The sequence below is a fragment of the Myotis davidii genome, unplaced genomic scaffold, assembly GCF_000327345.1.
Source record: "Myotis davidii unplaced genomic scaffold, ASM32734v1 scaffold425, whole genome shotgun sequence".
Classification (NCBI taxonomy): domain Eukaryota; kingdom Metazoa; phylum Chordata; class Mammalia; order Chiroptera; family Vespertilionidae; genus Myotis; species Myotis davidii.
This window is the reverse complement of record NW_006296413.1, coordinates 2,335,727-2,346,231: the sequence shown is the minus strand read 5'-3', so window position 1 is coordinate 2,346,231 and position 10,505 is coordinate 2,335,727. Positions and strand designations below refer to the sequence as shown.

Below are 10,505 nucleotides of genomic sequence, written 5' to 3'. Positions count from 1 at the left end.
AATGGAGTCGTGGTCTTTTATGATTCTCTTTCTTCGCTTTGCAGAATGCTTTCAAGGCCCAGCATATTGTAACGTGTGTGGGTGTCACTATTGGTCCATCTGGCTGAGCAGTACGCGTGCCGTTGTCAGGACAGGACACGTTCTGGTGATCCATCACCTGCTGCTGGTTGGCCAAGACCCCAAAACCAGCACAAGGCCATGCTGGGACCAAACTTCTCAGCAGCCACCTTCTGGCCACCCTGGCTTTGGGGGACAGAGCCTTAGGGGGCAGGCCAGGGGTCCTCGGGTCCCTCTGGTGTGACCTTCCTAGAGGGAGCAGTGACACCCACCAGCAGTGCCCTCTGCTGACAGGCGTCACAGGGGCCCCAGGTCACACGGCCCCTCTGTCTTTCAGCATCCGCAGCGTCATGCAGAAGTACCTGGAGGACCGGGGTGAGGTGACCTTCGAGAAGATCTTCTCCCAGAAGCTGGGTGAGTACAGTGGGGGCTCCGCCAGCCCCAGGGACTGGGATGTGGAAACAGGAAGACCCCGAGGCTGGCTCCCCGGGTTTTTCCTCCCACCCACTGGGGCTGGGCAGCCAGGGAGCCCCTGGGTGACAGCAGAGCTGTGACCCGCTGTGCCTCCCAGTCCCTGGCTGTCGGCCCAGGGAGCCCTGTGAAGGGGTGGGGGCCCAGCAGTCTTCCAGGGCCACCGGGGAAGTTCCTCCTTTGGGGTTTTTGTTTTTGAGAGTCGCAGCTTCCCCTTGGCGCAGGCACAGCTGCTCAGGGCCGTTGGTAGAACTGACAGGAAGGGGCGGGGCTCTTCCTGTGGCGCCTGCCTCACTGTGGTCAGCCCACCCCGCCCCCATGGGCCCTCTTTGTGAGCAACCCGCTCGGGCCTGGTCCTCTGTTCCTCCTCTTCCAGTGCCTGTGGCCTCAGAGGGGGGACCTGGCCTGAGGGCAGGCCAGAGCAGGTCTCAGGGAAGCAGGCTCCAGGCACACAGCTCGGATGGGGCTTCAGAGAACAGGATCTGAAACGGCAGTAGCCTGGCCTGGTGGGATCAGGCTTTGAGGTCAGGCTCGGGAGCCGGCTCCTAAGGCAGCACACAGCTTGGGTACCCTTGCTGTGCTGTGTGGCCCTGGGCACATTGCTTTACCTCTCTGAGCCTGCCGGCGTCCTCACCTGGGACCTACAACGCAGGAGCCCCACCTGTGGGAGGCCCAGAAGTGATAGTGCCAGTGAAAGCCCCATGAGTTATTCAAAGGCACGATACTGATGGGCCAGGCCTCCCTATAAGAAGTGAGTCTGCACGCTCCAGAAGAGGCGCGAGGCAGTGGGGACAGTGCCCCCAAGGAGGCATAGAACACTCCCAAGTGCAAGCTGCTCACCCAGGTTGGGCTGGAGGGTGCAGGGAGGAGGGTGCAGGGCATACTTCTCCTTTGCCCTCCAAGGTGGTCTGAGGCCAGGCCTCAGGCCCCTACTCCCTGGGAGGGTGAGACCCGGCCGCAGCCCATCTCACCTCTTCCCCCCGAGTAGCTCATGACCTTCAAGGCCCCGCTCCCCAACCTTCCTTCACAGGACCTGCCACCTGATACCTGCCGGGCAGACCTCCCTGAGCCTTAGTTTCCCCCGTGGGACCTCCCCTCCCGTGTGCTGTGTCTCAGGGCTGCTGTGAGAATAAGTCAGCAGATGATGGAGGGTTATGAGGTCCAGGGAGAGCAGGCGGCCCCTCGGGGGCTGCTTCCTCCCCCGTGCCGTGGCTCTGGCCTGGCCCAGGTGAACCTGGCTGCACCCGCACAGCTGCCCGGGGCCGGTGTCACACTGTGGGAGGTGCAGTGAGAGGGCAGGCGCCCACGTGCCAGAGCCAGCCCCTGGCCTGTGACTCACCACCGTGCTGGTCAGTTTCCAGCCACCATCTGAGGAGAGATCCTGAGGGTAGAAAGGCAGGTGCCCTGACCCCGAGTCCAAGAATCTTCCATTGGCAGCAGCCCTCGAGGCCATCTTGCCCGGCCACTGCCTGGCAGAGACCACCTCTGCCACCTCCTGGCCCGGTTCTGCCCAGGGAGCCCCAAGCCCACACCCCCCTCCATGGTGGGAAGGCCTCTGAGATGGTGTGGCTCAGTGCGACCTGACGCCTGCTTTCAGGGTACCTGCTCTTTCGAGACTTCTGCCTGAAACACCTGGAGGAGGCCAAGCCCTTGGTGGAGTTCTACGAGGAGGTGAGCCGGCCCCTGCACTGCCTGGAGGAGGGGACGAGGTTGGGTTGCTTTTGCTGAATTTACAAGATGCTTGGCACCTCTAGGCTCCCCTAAGCCAAAGGTTACCCTGGGGGATCTTGTCCTCTAGATCAAGAGATACGAGAAGCTGGAGACGGAGGAGGAGCGCCTGGCCTGCAGCCGGGAGATCTTCGACACCTACATCATGAAGGAGCTGCTGGCCTGCTCGCACGTGAGTGCCCGGACCTGCCTGCCGGCCGGGAGCGACCTGGGCATTGGGAAGGGATGGAAGGGCCCTGCGGAGAGTTCACAGCCATCTCTGTCTTCCCCAGCCCTTCTCGAAAAGTGCCACTGAGCATGTCCAGGGCCACCTGGTGAAGAGGCAGGTGCCTCCAGATCTCTTCCAGGTGTGTGCTGACCTACCCCCCCGCCTCCCGGCCAGGCCAGGGTCCCCTCCACCCGGTCAAGGAGCCTGATCAGCTCCCACTCGGGCCCAGTCGCCAACCTCTGCCTTCTTCCCTTAGCCGTACATCGAAGAGATTTGTCAGAACCTCCGAGGGGATGTGTTCCAGAAATTCATCGAGAGGTGAGAGTGGGTGCATGCAGAAGAGGAGAGGAGAGGGAGGAAGAGGCTGTCCTGCGAAGGGTGTGGATGGCATGGAGAGGAGCCAGCCTGCTTTAGGCCCTGGGCAGGGGGTGCCTGGGCCCGTCTACACCCCAGTGAAGAGAGTCCTCAGAGGTTAGGCAGGCCAGGTCATTGCCTGCCCACACTCCTGCCATCCTCAGCCCAAGCCTGTCCCAGGTGATTCTCCAGGGACCATGGGACCACCTGTGAGCCCTTCCCTCCCACGGACAATTGAGCATCCTGCTGGGCCTATCTGGACTGAGAAGCGTGAGGGATGGTTCGGGTAGACACGAGAGGACACACTGCCCCAGCCCCGCCCTCATGGCCAGAGCCCACCTGGTGGGTGGGAACTGTAGGCAGCTGTCAGCTTGATGGAAGGAGTAGCCATGGAGTGGGCCTCGCGGGGAGTGAGTGCTGTGTCACTGGGGCATGCAGCATTGTCAGCGATACGGCGGCAGGAAGTGTGAGGCTGGAAGACCTCCTTCTAACCTATCTGATCGCAGCAGGAACCTGCGTGTAGGTGGCCAGGCCCGCTCAGGCCGGTGTTCCGGGCAGGGGCCCCGCTCGGGATGGCACTGTTCCTGGGCAGTTCTGGAGAGGACACTGAGGCTCAGGACCCAGGGAATGGCAGAGGGATGGGGCGGCTCACACCTGGCATCACCCCGTTTACTTTCTGAGGTTTCCTGAGCCCCGGTTCTTCTCTTGCAGCGATAAATTCACTCGGTTTTGCCAGTGGAAGAATGTGGAGCTCAACATCCACGTGAGTGGCCTGGGTGGGTGTGGGGGCTGGACCCCAGGGCTGGTCCAGGGCTAGGCAGGTCAGCGAGTCTGCCAGCCTCTGGTGTGGTGGCTGTGGGTTCAGTGCCAGGCTCCCCGTGGGGGTGGCTCAGGCAGGTGAGCATGTGAGGGTGGCCGTGGGCAAGGGGCCCAGGCAGCCTGCCGTGACCCCCGTTGTTGTCGCCCCTGCAGCTGACCATGAACGACTTCAGCGTGCACCGCATCATTGGTCGAGGAGGCTTCGGCGAGGTCTATGGGTGCCGGAAGGCCGACACGGGCAAGATGTTAGCACACTCGAGGGAAGGGAGGGCCCCTGGGGGTGCCCTGAAGGCATGGGTGTCCATGGGAGAGCTGTGGGGGCATCAGGGTCCCAGGAGCCAGGTGACAGGGTCCTGAATGGGCAGATGTCTGCAAGGGGACATAGGCTGGCTAGTCACTCCATGCCACTGTCTCTCCACATTCTTACCCCCTGAGCCTCCCACCCATCAGCACTTCCTCTTGCCCTCACTCTGTCTCTGTGTGTCATAAGCTTATTGTGGTGCCCAGAATTCCCCAAAAGGGCTCGGAGGACCCCCCGACCCCGACCCTGGGCCCCAGAGCAGCCTGGACTCTGCACGACAGCGCCTCTGGGCTGACTCAGTGGCCCCCTCCCCGCAGGTACGCCATGAAGTGTCTGGACAAGAAGCGCATCAAGATGAAGCAGGGGGAGACCCTGGCCCTGAACGAGCGCATCATGCTGTCCCTCGTCAGCACCGGGGTGAGCGGGTGGCCAGGTGGGCCGGCCACCAAGCAGCCTTGGGCTCTGGGACCTTTGGGCGGCTTCTGCTGACTTCCTGTCCTGTCCCCTCCCAGGACTGCCCTTTCATCGTCTGCATGTCCTATGCATTCCACACGCCAGACAAACTCAGCTTCATCCTAGATCTCATGAACGGTGAGTGCGTGGCCTGGCCCCAGGCGGACCAAGAGCTGGTCTGGGGACTGGGACAGGGAGCTGAGCACTTCCTCCCTCAGGCGGGGACCTGCACTACCACCTGTCCCAGCACGGGGTCTTCTCCGAGGCCGACATGCGCTTCTACGCGGCCGAGATCATTCTGGGCCTGGAGCACATGCACAACCGCTTCGTCGTCTACAGGGACCTGAAGGTGAGCCGCCGGCCTGTGCCTCCTCTCGGTGCCCCTGGCCCACTAGGCCATAGGCGTGGCGTGCCGGGGACAGGGCCAGCCGGCTCCTCCCCGAGGCACCCTCCCGCCCAACAAGCCATTTTCTGAATTCAGATTGTGATTGAGGAGGGGAGGGAAGGAACCTGCCCAGGGCCTGGTCCCTGGACACCCATAACCCTTGAGAGTGAAGGCAGCGACCCAGCTGGCACCTGCCTGGCTGGGCCCTGTCCTGAGCTGCAGGGGGCAGCTTACTGGGATCCCTCCACAGCCGGCCAACATCCTGCTGGACGAGCATGGCCACGTGCGCATCTCAGACCTGGGCCTGGCCTGCGACTTCTCCAAGAAGAAGCCCCACGCCAGTGTGTGAGTGCCAGCCCGCGCCCGCCCTTCCCAAACCCTCTGCCAAGCCCGCTCATGGTCTCTGCTTCCACAGGGGCACCCATGGCTACATGGCCCCCGAGGTGCTGCAGAAGGGCGTGGCCTACGACAGCAGTGCGGACTGGTTCTCCCTGGGCTGCATGCTCTTCAAGCTGCTGCGGGGGTGAGTGGTCGTCCCACACGGATGGGCGGGACCGGCCAGAGCAGCCCTTCCCTGGTCCAGGTAGGCGGGTGGGGAGGAGCCCACAGCCACCTGCGTGTTAGGCATGGCATCATCCCTGGCTTTGGAGAAGGACCATGGATGCTCCCTGCCTCAGTTTCCCCATTCCTGACCTGTGACTTCGGCCTTTGTCCTTTCCTGCCCAGGCACAGTCCCTTCCGGCAGCACAAGACCAAAGACAAGCATGAGATCGACCGCATGACATTGACAATGGTGAGTGCGGGGTTCCAGCCCAGGGTGCTGTATGGAGGCCGTGGGGCCACAGTGGGGTTGGAGTCTCTCAGGGGCATCAGGGTCATGGACTCTTGGTTCTCATCCTCACTCTGCCTCCTGCCCTGTGGGCTCCTTCCCTGTATTGTCAGAGCAAACATGCCCGCTGGGGGTGGGGGAGTGAGGAGGCTGGGCCTGTTTCTCGCTCTACCGGGAGCTGGGGCTCTTCTGTGGCCGCTGCTGACACCTCACTCTTCCCGCAGGCTGTGGAGCTGCCCGACTCCTTCTCCCCCGAGCTCCGTTCCTTGCTGGAGGGGCTACTGCAGAGGGACGTCCACCGGAGACTGGGCTGCCTGGGCCGAGGGTGAGTGCCGGGACCAGGGCCTCTGTCCCAGGTCTTGCCTCCCAGCAAGGCTCTGAGCACTCGGCTTGCCCGGTATCCAGTTCTCTGCTGTGGGCTGCTGGCCTCTGCCTGTCCCCCCTGAGGACAAGGCTGCGTCCCCTCACGAACCAGCCTCCTTTGGGGAACTCGCAGGAGGTTGGGGCACAGCCAGCTCTGAGTCCAGTATCCCCTGGGTTGCAGCTGCTGGAGCTGGCTGGTGACTGGCTTCCGGAGGGGCCCTTGTAACAAAGACGGTGAGATCAGATGATGATGATGACAGCAGCTTTTTATGTTTATTAAACATTTACTAAGTGCCAGGCATGATGTTGCAAGATGTACAATATTAAAACTTACAACAGCCCTACGAGACGTGGGAACTGCTGTTCTCCCCACTGGAGATGAGGAAATAGGTTCAGGTTTAAGGAACTTGCCCAAGGTCGCAGAGCCGGAAAGTGGCCGAACCAGGAGTTAGTTGGGGCCACCTGCCCCGCACCCGGATAGAGCCTGGATGACCCGCGTCTCCCCACAGGGCCCAGGAGGTGAAGGAGAGCCCCTTCTTCCGCTCCCTGGACTGGCAGATGGTCTTCCTGCAGAAGGTAACGGCAGGGACCGGGGCCAGGGCCGGTGGTGCTCTGCAGTCCCTGCCCCATGCTGATGCCCAGCCCTTGTTCTGCCATAGTACCCTCCCCCGCTGATCCCCCCACGAGGGGAGGTGAACGCTGCCGATGCCTTCGATATTGGCTCCTTTGATGAGGAAGACACAAAAGGAATCAAGGTACTGGGCCTTGCACCTGAGCCCAGCCCCAGGCATCCGCCTCCCTTCTCTGTCCTGGGAGACGCTTTGGCCAGCCCTGTCAGCGGTGGGCCTCAGGCTCCTTCCCCCAAATGCCCCTGGGGGTGCATCAGATCACCCTGCCCTAGTCCCTTGGGCGGGACATGCCCATGGTGATGGATGCCCCTGCCTCGTCCCCACGGCGCAGTTACTGGACAGCGACCAGGAACTCTACCGCAACTTCCCCCTCACCATCTCTGAGCGGTGGCAGCAAGAGGTGGCAGAGACTGTCTTTGACACCATCAACGCCGAGACAGACCGGCTAGAGACCCGCAAGAAAACCAAAAACAAGCAGCTGGGCCACGAGGAAGGTGAGGATCGGTGGCCGCCGTGGGTACCCACTGCCCACTGTATAGATGAGAAACAGGCGTGGGTTTCAGGATCCCAGCCAAGGTCACTGCCAGGGAGCAGCCGACCAGATTCCCAACCGGGCGGGGCCTCTCACTCTCTCACCGCAGATTACGCCCTGGGCAAGGACTGCATCATGCACGGCTACATGTCTAAGATGGGCAACCCCTTCCTGACTCAGTGGCAGCGGCGGTACTTCTACCTGTTCCCCAACCGGCTCGAGTGGCGGGGCGAGGGCGAGGCCCCGGTAAGGATGGGGCCAGGGGCGGGTGCCGGGGGCGGGTGCCGGGCTGGCTGGGCTTGGGCTGTTCCCTCACCGCCCCTGTCCGTCCCTCCCTGCCCTGCAGCAGAGCCTGCTGACCATGGAAGAGATCCAGTCGGTGGAGGAAACACAGATCAAGGAGCGAAAGTGCCTCCTCCTCAAGATCCGCGGTGGTAAACAGTTCGTCCTGCAGTGCGACGTGAGTGGGGTGTGGGGCCCAGCAGGCAGGGGCGTGTGGGGACTGCGTCGCCTTCGGGGACCCCAGGCCTCACCTGACCGACCCCCCGGGCATGTGCAGAGTGACCCGGAGCTGGTGCAGTGGAAGAAGGAGCTGCGTGACGCCTACCGTGAGGCCCAGCAGCTGGTGCAGCGGGTGCCGCCCGCCCGCCTTTTAAAAACCTTTAATTTATTTTGTCGAATTTTTATTATTTGTTTTCCCGCAAAGCGGAAAAGGTTTTATTTTGTAATTATTGTGATTTCCTGTGGCCCCAGCCCCCAGGGAGGGGCCCGCTTGCCTTGGCTCCTGCTGCCACCAACCCAGCCACTGTCCAGCCACCTGTCAGCCCTGAAGCCCCAGGGATTACCTGCTCCCAGTGTCTTCCTGTGGAGGGGAGAGCAGCAGCCCCAGCAGTCCCCCGCCCCTTCCTGGGGGTAGTGCCACCTCCGGCTCTGGGCTATGCTCTGTGCCAACAGCACGGTGGGGTGGCTCAGCGTCCTCCACCCCAGGGGAGGCCACAGCACAGGAATACTACCTGGATTTTTCCACTTCAGCCCCTCCTATGACAGAGACACAGCCCTGCACTGTCCTGCCTCCAGCCAGTTGGTGAGGAGGAGCCCATGGTCTCCCTGACGCCAGCGCCGCCCAGTGATCTGGACTCCTGCACCCTCACTTGGGAGGCGTCCCTGTGTCACTGGCTGCTTCCGTTCCCACCTTCCCTGGACACTGGGGCTTGGCCAGGAGGGTGGCGTTGGCAGCAGGTGCTGTTGCTGTCATGGCAGCCCTGCCCTTCCTCCCACCCCGAGCTCCCAGGCTCCAGGACCACAGAAAGGCAGCTCTGGGCTGTGCCACACTGGCCTAACCTGGGCCTGAGGTCCCCAGCCCCTGCCCCCATCCGTACCGGGGCCTCGCCCTTGCCCCGTGACTCTGGACTGGGCAAGGCTTTATCTGCCCAGGACCACAGGGGCCAGCCTGGGTGGACTGGGCTGCACAGCGAGAGGGGCCGCTCGGGCCAGCCCTCGCCACCCCAGGATCGTCAGTGTGCCCCATGGGCTGTCCAGCCCCCAGCCACATGTCCTGTCAGTGCCACTACCCACAGGGCGCCACCTCACCCGCCGCATGCCCCCTCGTGCCAGTCACGCTGCCGTGTGTGGTGTCACGCCTTCTTCCCCAAGGGCTGGGTTGGCTCAACCTCCCCTCCTATCTGCTCACTCCCTGGGGCGTTTCTTTGCCGATTTTTGAATGTGATTTTAAAGTGAAAAAATGAGATTATGCGTTTTTATAAAAAAATGGTGCCTGACTTTGGCTGTGTCAGACTCTTTTGTGCCCAGTGATCGTTTTCAGCCACCCTTGGGCTGAGGCATGAGGGGAGAGGGTCGTGGTGGTGCCAGTCCCTCCACCACCACGGCAGGCATCCAGGGCCAGCCTGCCCAGGCCCAAGTCCTCCACCAGGGTGTCGTCGGAGCCTCCCCGCCCCTCCCCGGTCCCACCCTGGGGGAGCAGAGAGGGTCTTCCACCCCTGCCCCGGGAAGCAGGAGGAGGTATCCGAATTTCGCTTCTTGGTGTCACATTTGGACTGAACACCCCAGCCCACCAGGCACAGTGCTGAGGGCAGACAAGCACCTCTGCCTTCAGGGCCACAGTGAGCCTCCGGGCCCTGGCCCTCCGGCTTTGGCCTCCCCTCTTGCCTTGTGCTGGACCCCGAGCAGCAGTCTGTGAGGCCCGAGGGACTCCCCAGAGACTCCCCCACAGGCCCCCATGGGTGATGTCTGTTGCTGCCCACCCCGTGTAAGGTCCTGCTGGGCAGGGTTGAGGGGCAGCACCACCAAAGCACAGCATGGCAGGCGGCGAAGGAAGGCTGCTGGGGTGGAGGCTGAGACTTGAAAAGGGCCTTTGAACTGGGCCTCCAGTGTTGAGGTGGGGAGGTGGGGGGATGTTTCTGATGCAGGGATGGGCCAGGCGGTCGGGAGTGGCTCCAGTTGGCAGGAGCACTGTGGGAAGGAGCCAGGCCCGGGAGGCCCTGAATGCCAGGCTCAACCTGGCTCAGAGCCCAGTGCGCACTTAGTGGCTACAGAACGAAGATGGGAATGGACGTGGAGCCTGAACTTGGATGGGCTGTGGCCGGGCTGGGGCGCTGGGAGCAGCTGTAGAACAAGTCACTGATTACCATGTGCAGGGGGAGTGGAGGGAGGCAGAGGATGGGAGGCAGGGAGACAGCTTAGGGCTGCTTCTGTCCAGGGAAATGATGCCATAATGGCAGTGGTGGAGGTTGGATCTGGAAGAGATGCAAACAGGCCAGATGGGAAGAACAGGGCCCATCAGGAATGGGCAGGACTTGGGAGAGAGAGAGAGATGGAGTTCAAGATGGCACCCGGGGAGGTCTCTGGTGCCACTGGGAGTCATGACAGCCTGGCCTGAGGGAAGAGGGTGAATGCGGCCAGATCTGGTGGCTGCCTCGTCACCCAACCAGACCAGCACCAGACGCCAGGCCAAGGCAACAACGCCAGCGCTAGGCCAGGAGGCCTGCACCTTGGTTCCGCGTGGGTGGAGGGGCCGACTCTGATTTTGAAACTCTCCTTCCTCTCCTGACACTGGCAACGAAGGGCAGCCTCTGCTAAAGGGATCCACGCGGCGGGTCAAAGCCGCTCCCCGTGGACAGTCCTCCACCAGGAGAGGTCTAGAGCTAGCCAGGCCTGCCCTTCCCACCCCCAGCACTCCTGTTCCTGCTCCAGGGCCTGGGGGCCGCCCCCTGCATGGCTGGACCCAGACCTGAGGTGCAGCCACGTCCAGACCCGGGCCCAGGTCCCTGCTTCACGCTCAGCTGGCCACCCTACAGTGGCCGGGGGTGGGAAGGCGGGAGGCGGGTGGGGGAAGGAAGGGGACCGGGCCCAGCAGGAC

General features: G+C 62.8%; 1 protein-coding gene across 1 annotated transcript in view; it reads left to right on the top strand.

Annotated features, from left to right (window-relative positions):
• The first annotated feature begins 371 nt into the window (after positions 1 to 371).
• Positions 372 to 10,505, top strand: part of ADRBK1 (adrenergic, beta, receptor kinase 1) — an 11,372-nt gene continuing 1,238 nt past the window's right edge. The window contains exons 1-21 of the mRNA XM_015568961.1: positions 372 to 471; positions 2,126 to 2,199; positions 2,327 to 2,428; positions 2,529 to 2,603; positions 2,721 to 2,782; positions 3,530 to 3,581; positions 3,791 to 3,882; positions 4,256 to 4,355; positions 4,451 to 4,529; positions 4,610 to 4,740; positions 5,027 to 5,121; positions 5,192 to 5,299; positions 5,503 to 5,569; positions 5,830 to 5,930; positions 6,478 to 6,544; positions 6,628 to 6,723; positions 6,929 to 7,091; positions 7,239 to 7,375; positions 7,476 to 7,589; positions 7,689 to 7,768; positions 8,084 to 8,213. Coding sequence (XP_015424447.1) covers positions 408 to 471; positions 2,126 to 2,199; positions 2,327 to 2,428; positions 2,529 to 2,603; positions 2,721 to 2,782; positions 3,530 to 3,581; positions 3,791 to 3,882; positions 4,256 to 4,355; positions 4,451 to 4,529; positions 4,610 to 4,740; positions 5,027 to 5,121; positions 5,192 to 5,299; positions 5,503 to 5,569; positions 5,830 to 5,930; positions 6,478 to 6,544; positions 6,628 to 6,723; positions 6,929 to 7,091; positions 7,239 to 7,375; positions 7,476 to 7,589; positions 7,689 to 7,768; positions 8,084 to 8,213 — 1,989 coding nt within the window. The 5' untranslated portion in view covers positions 372 to 407. The remainder of the gene's footprint in view (positions 472 to 2,125; positions 2,200 to 2,326; positions 2,429 to 2,528; positions 2,604 to 2,720; positions 2,783 to 3,529; positions 3,582 to 3,790; positions 3,883 to 4,255; positions 4,356 to 4,450; positions 4,530 to 4,609; positions 4,741 to 5,026; positions 5,122 to 5,191; positions 5,300 to 5,502; positions 5,570 to 5,829; positions 5,931 to 6,477; positions 6,545 to 6,627; positions 6,724 to 6,928; positions 7,092 to 7,238; positions 7,376 to 7,475; positions 7,590 to 7,688; positions 7,769 to 8,083; positions 8,214 to 10,505) is intronic.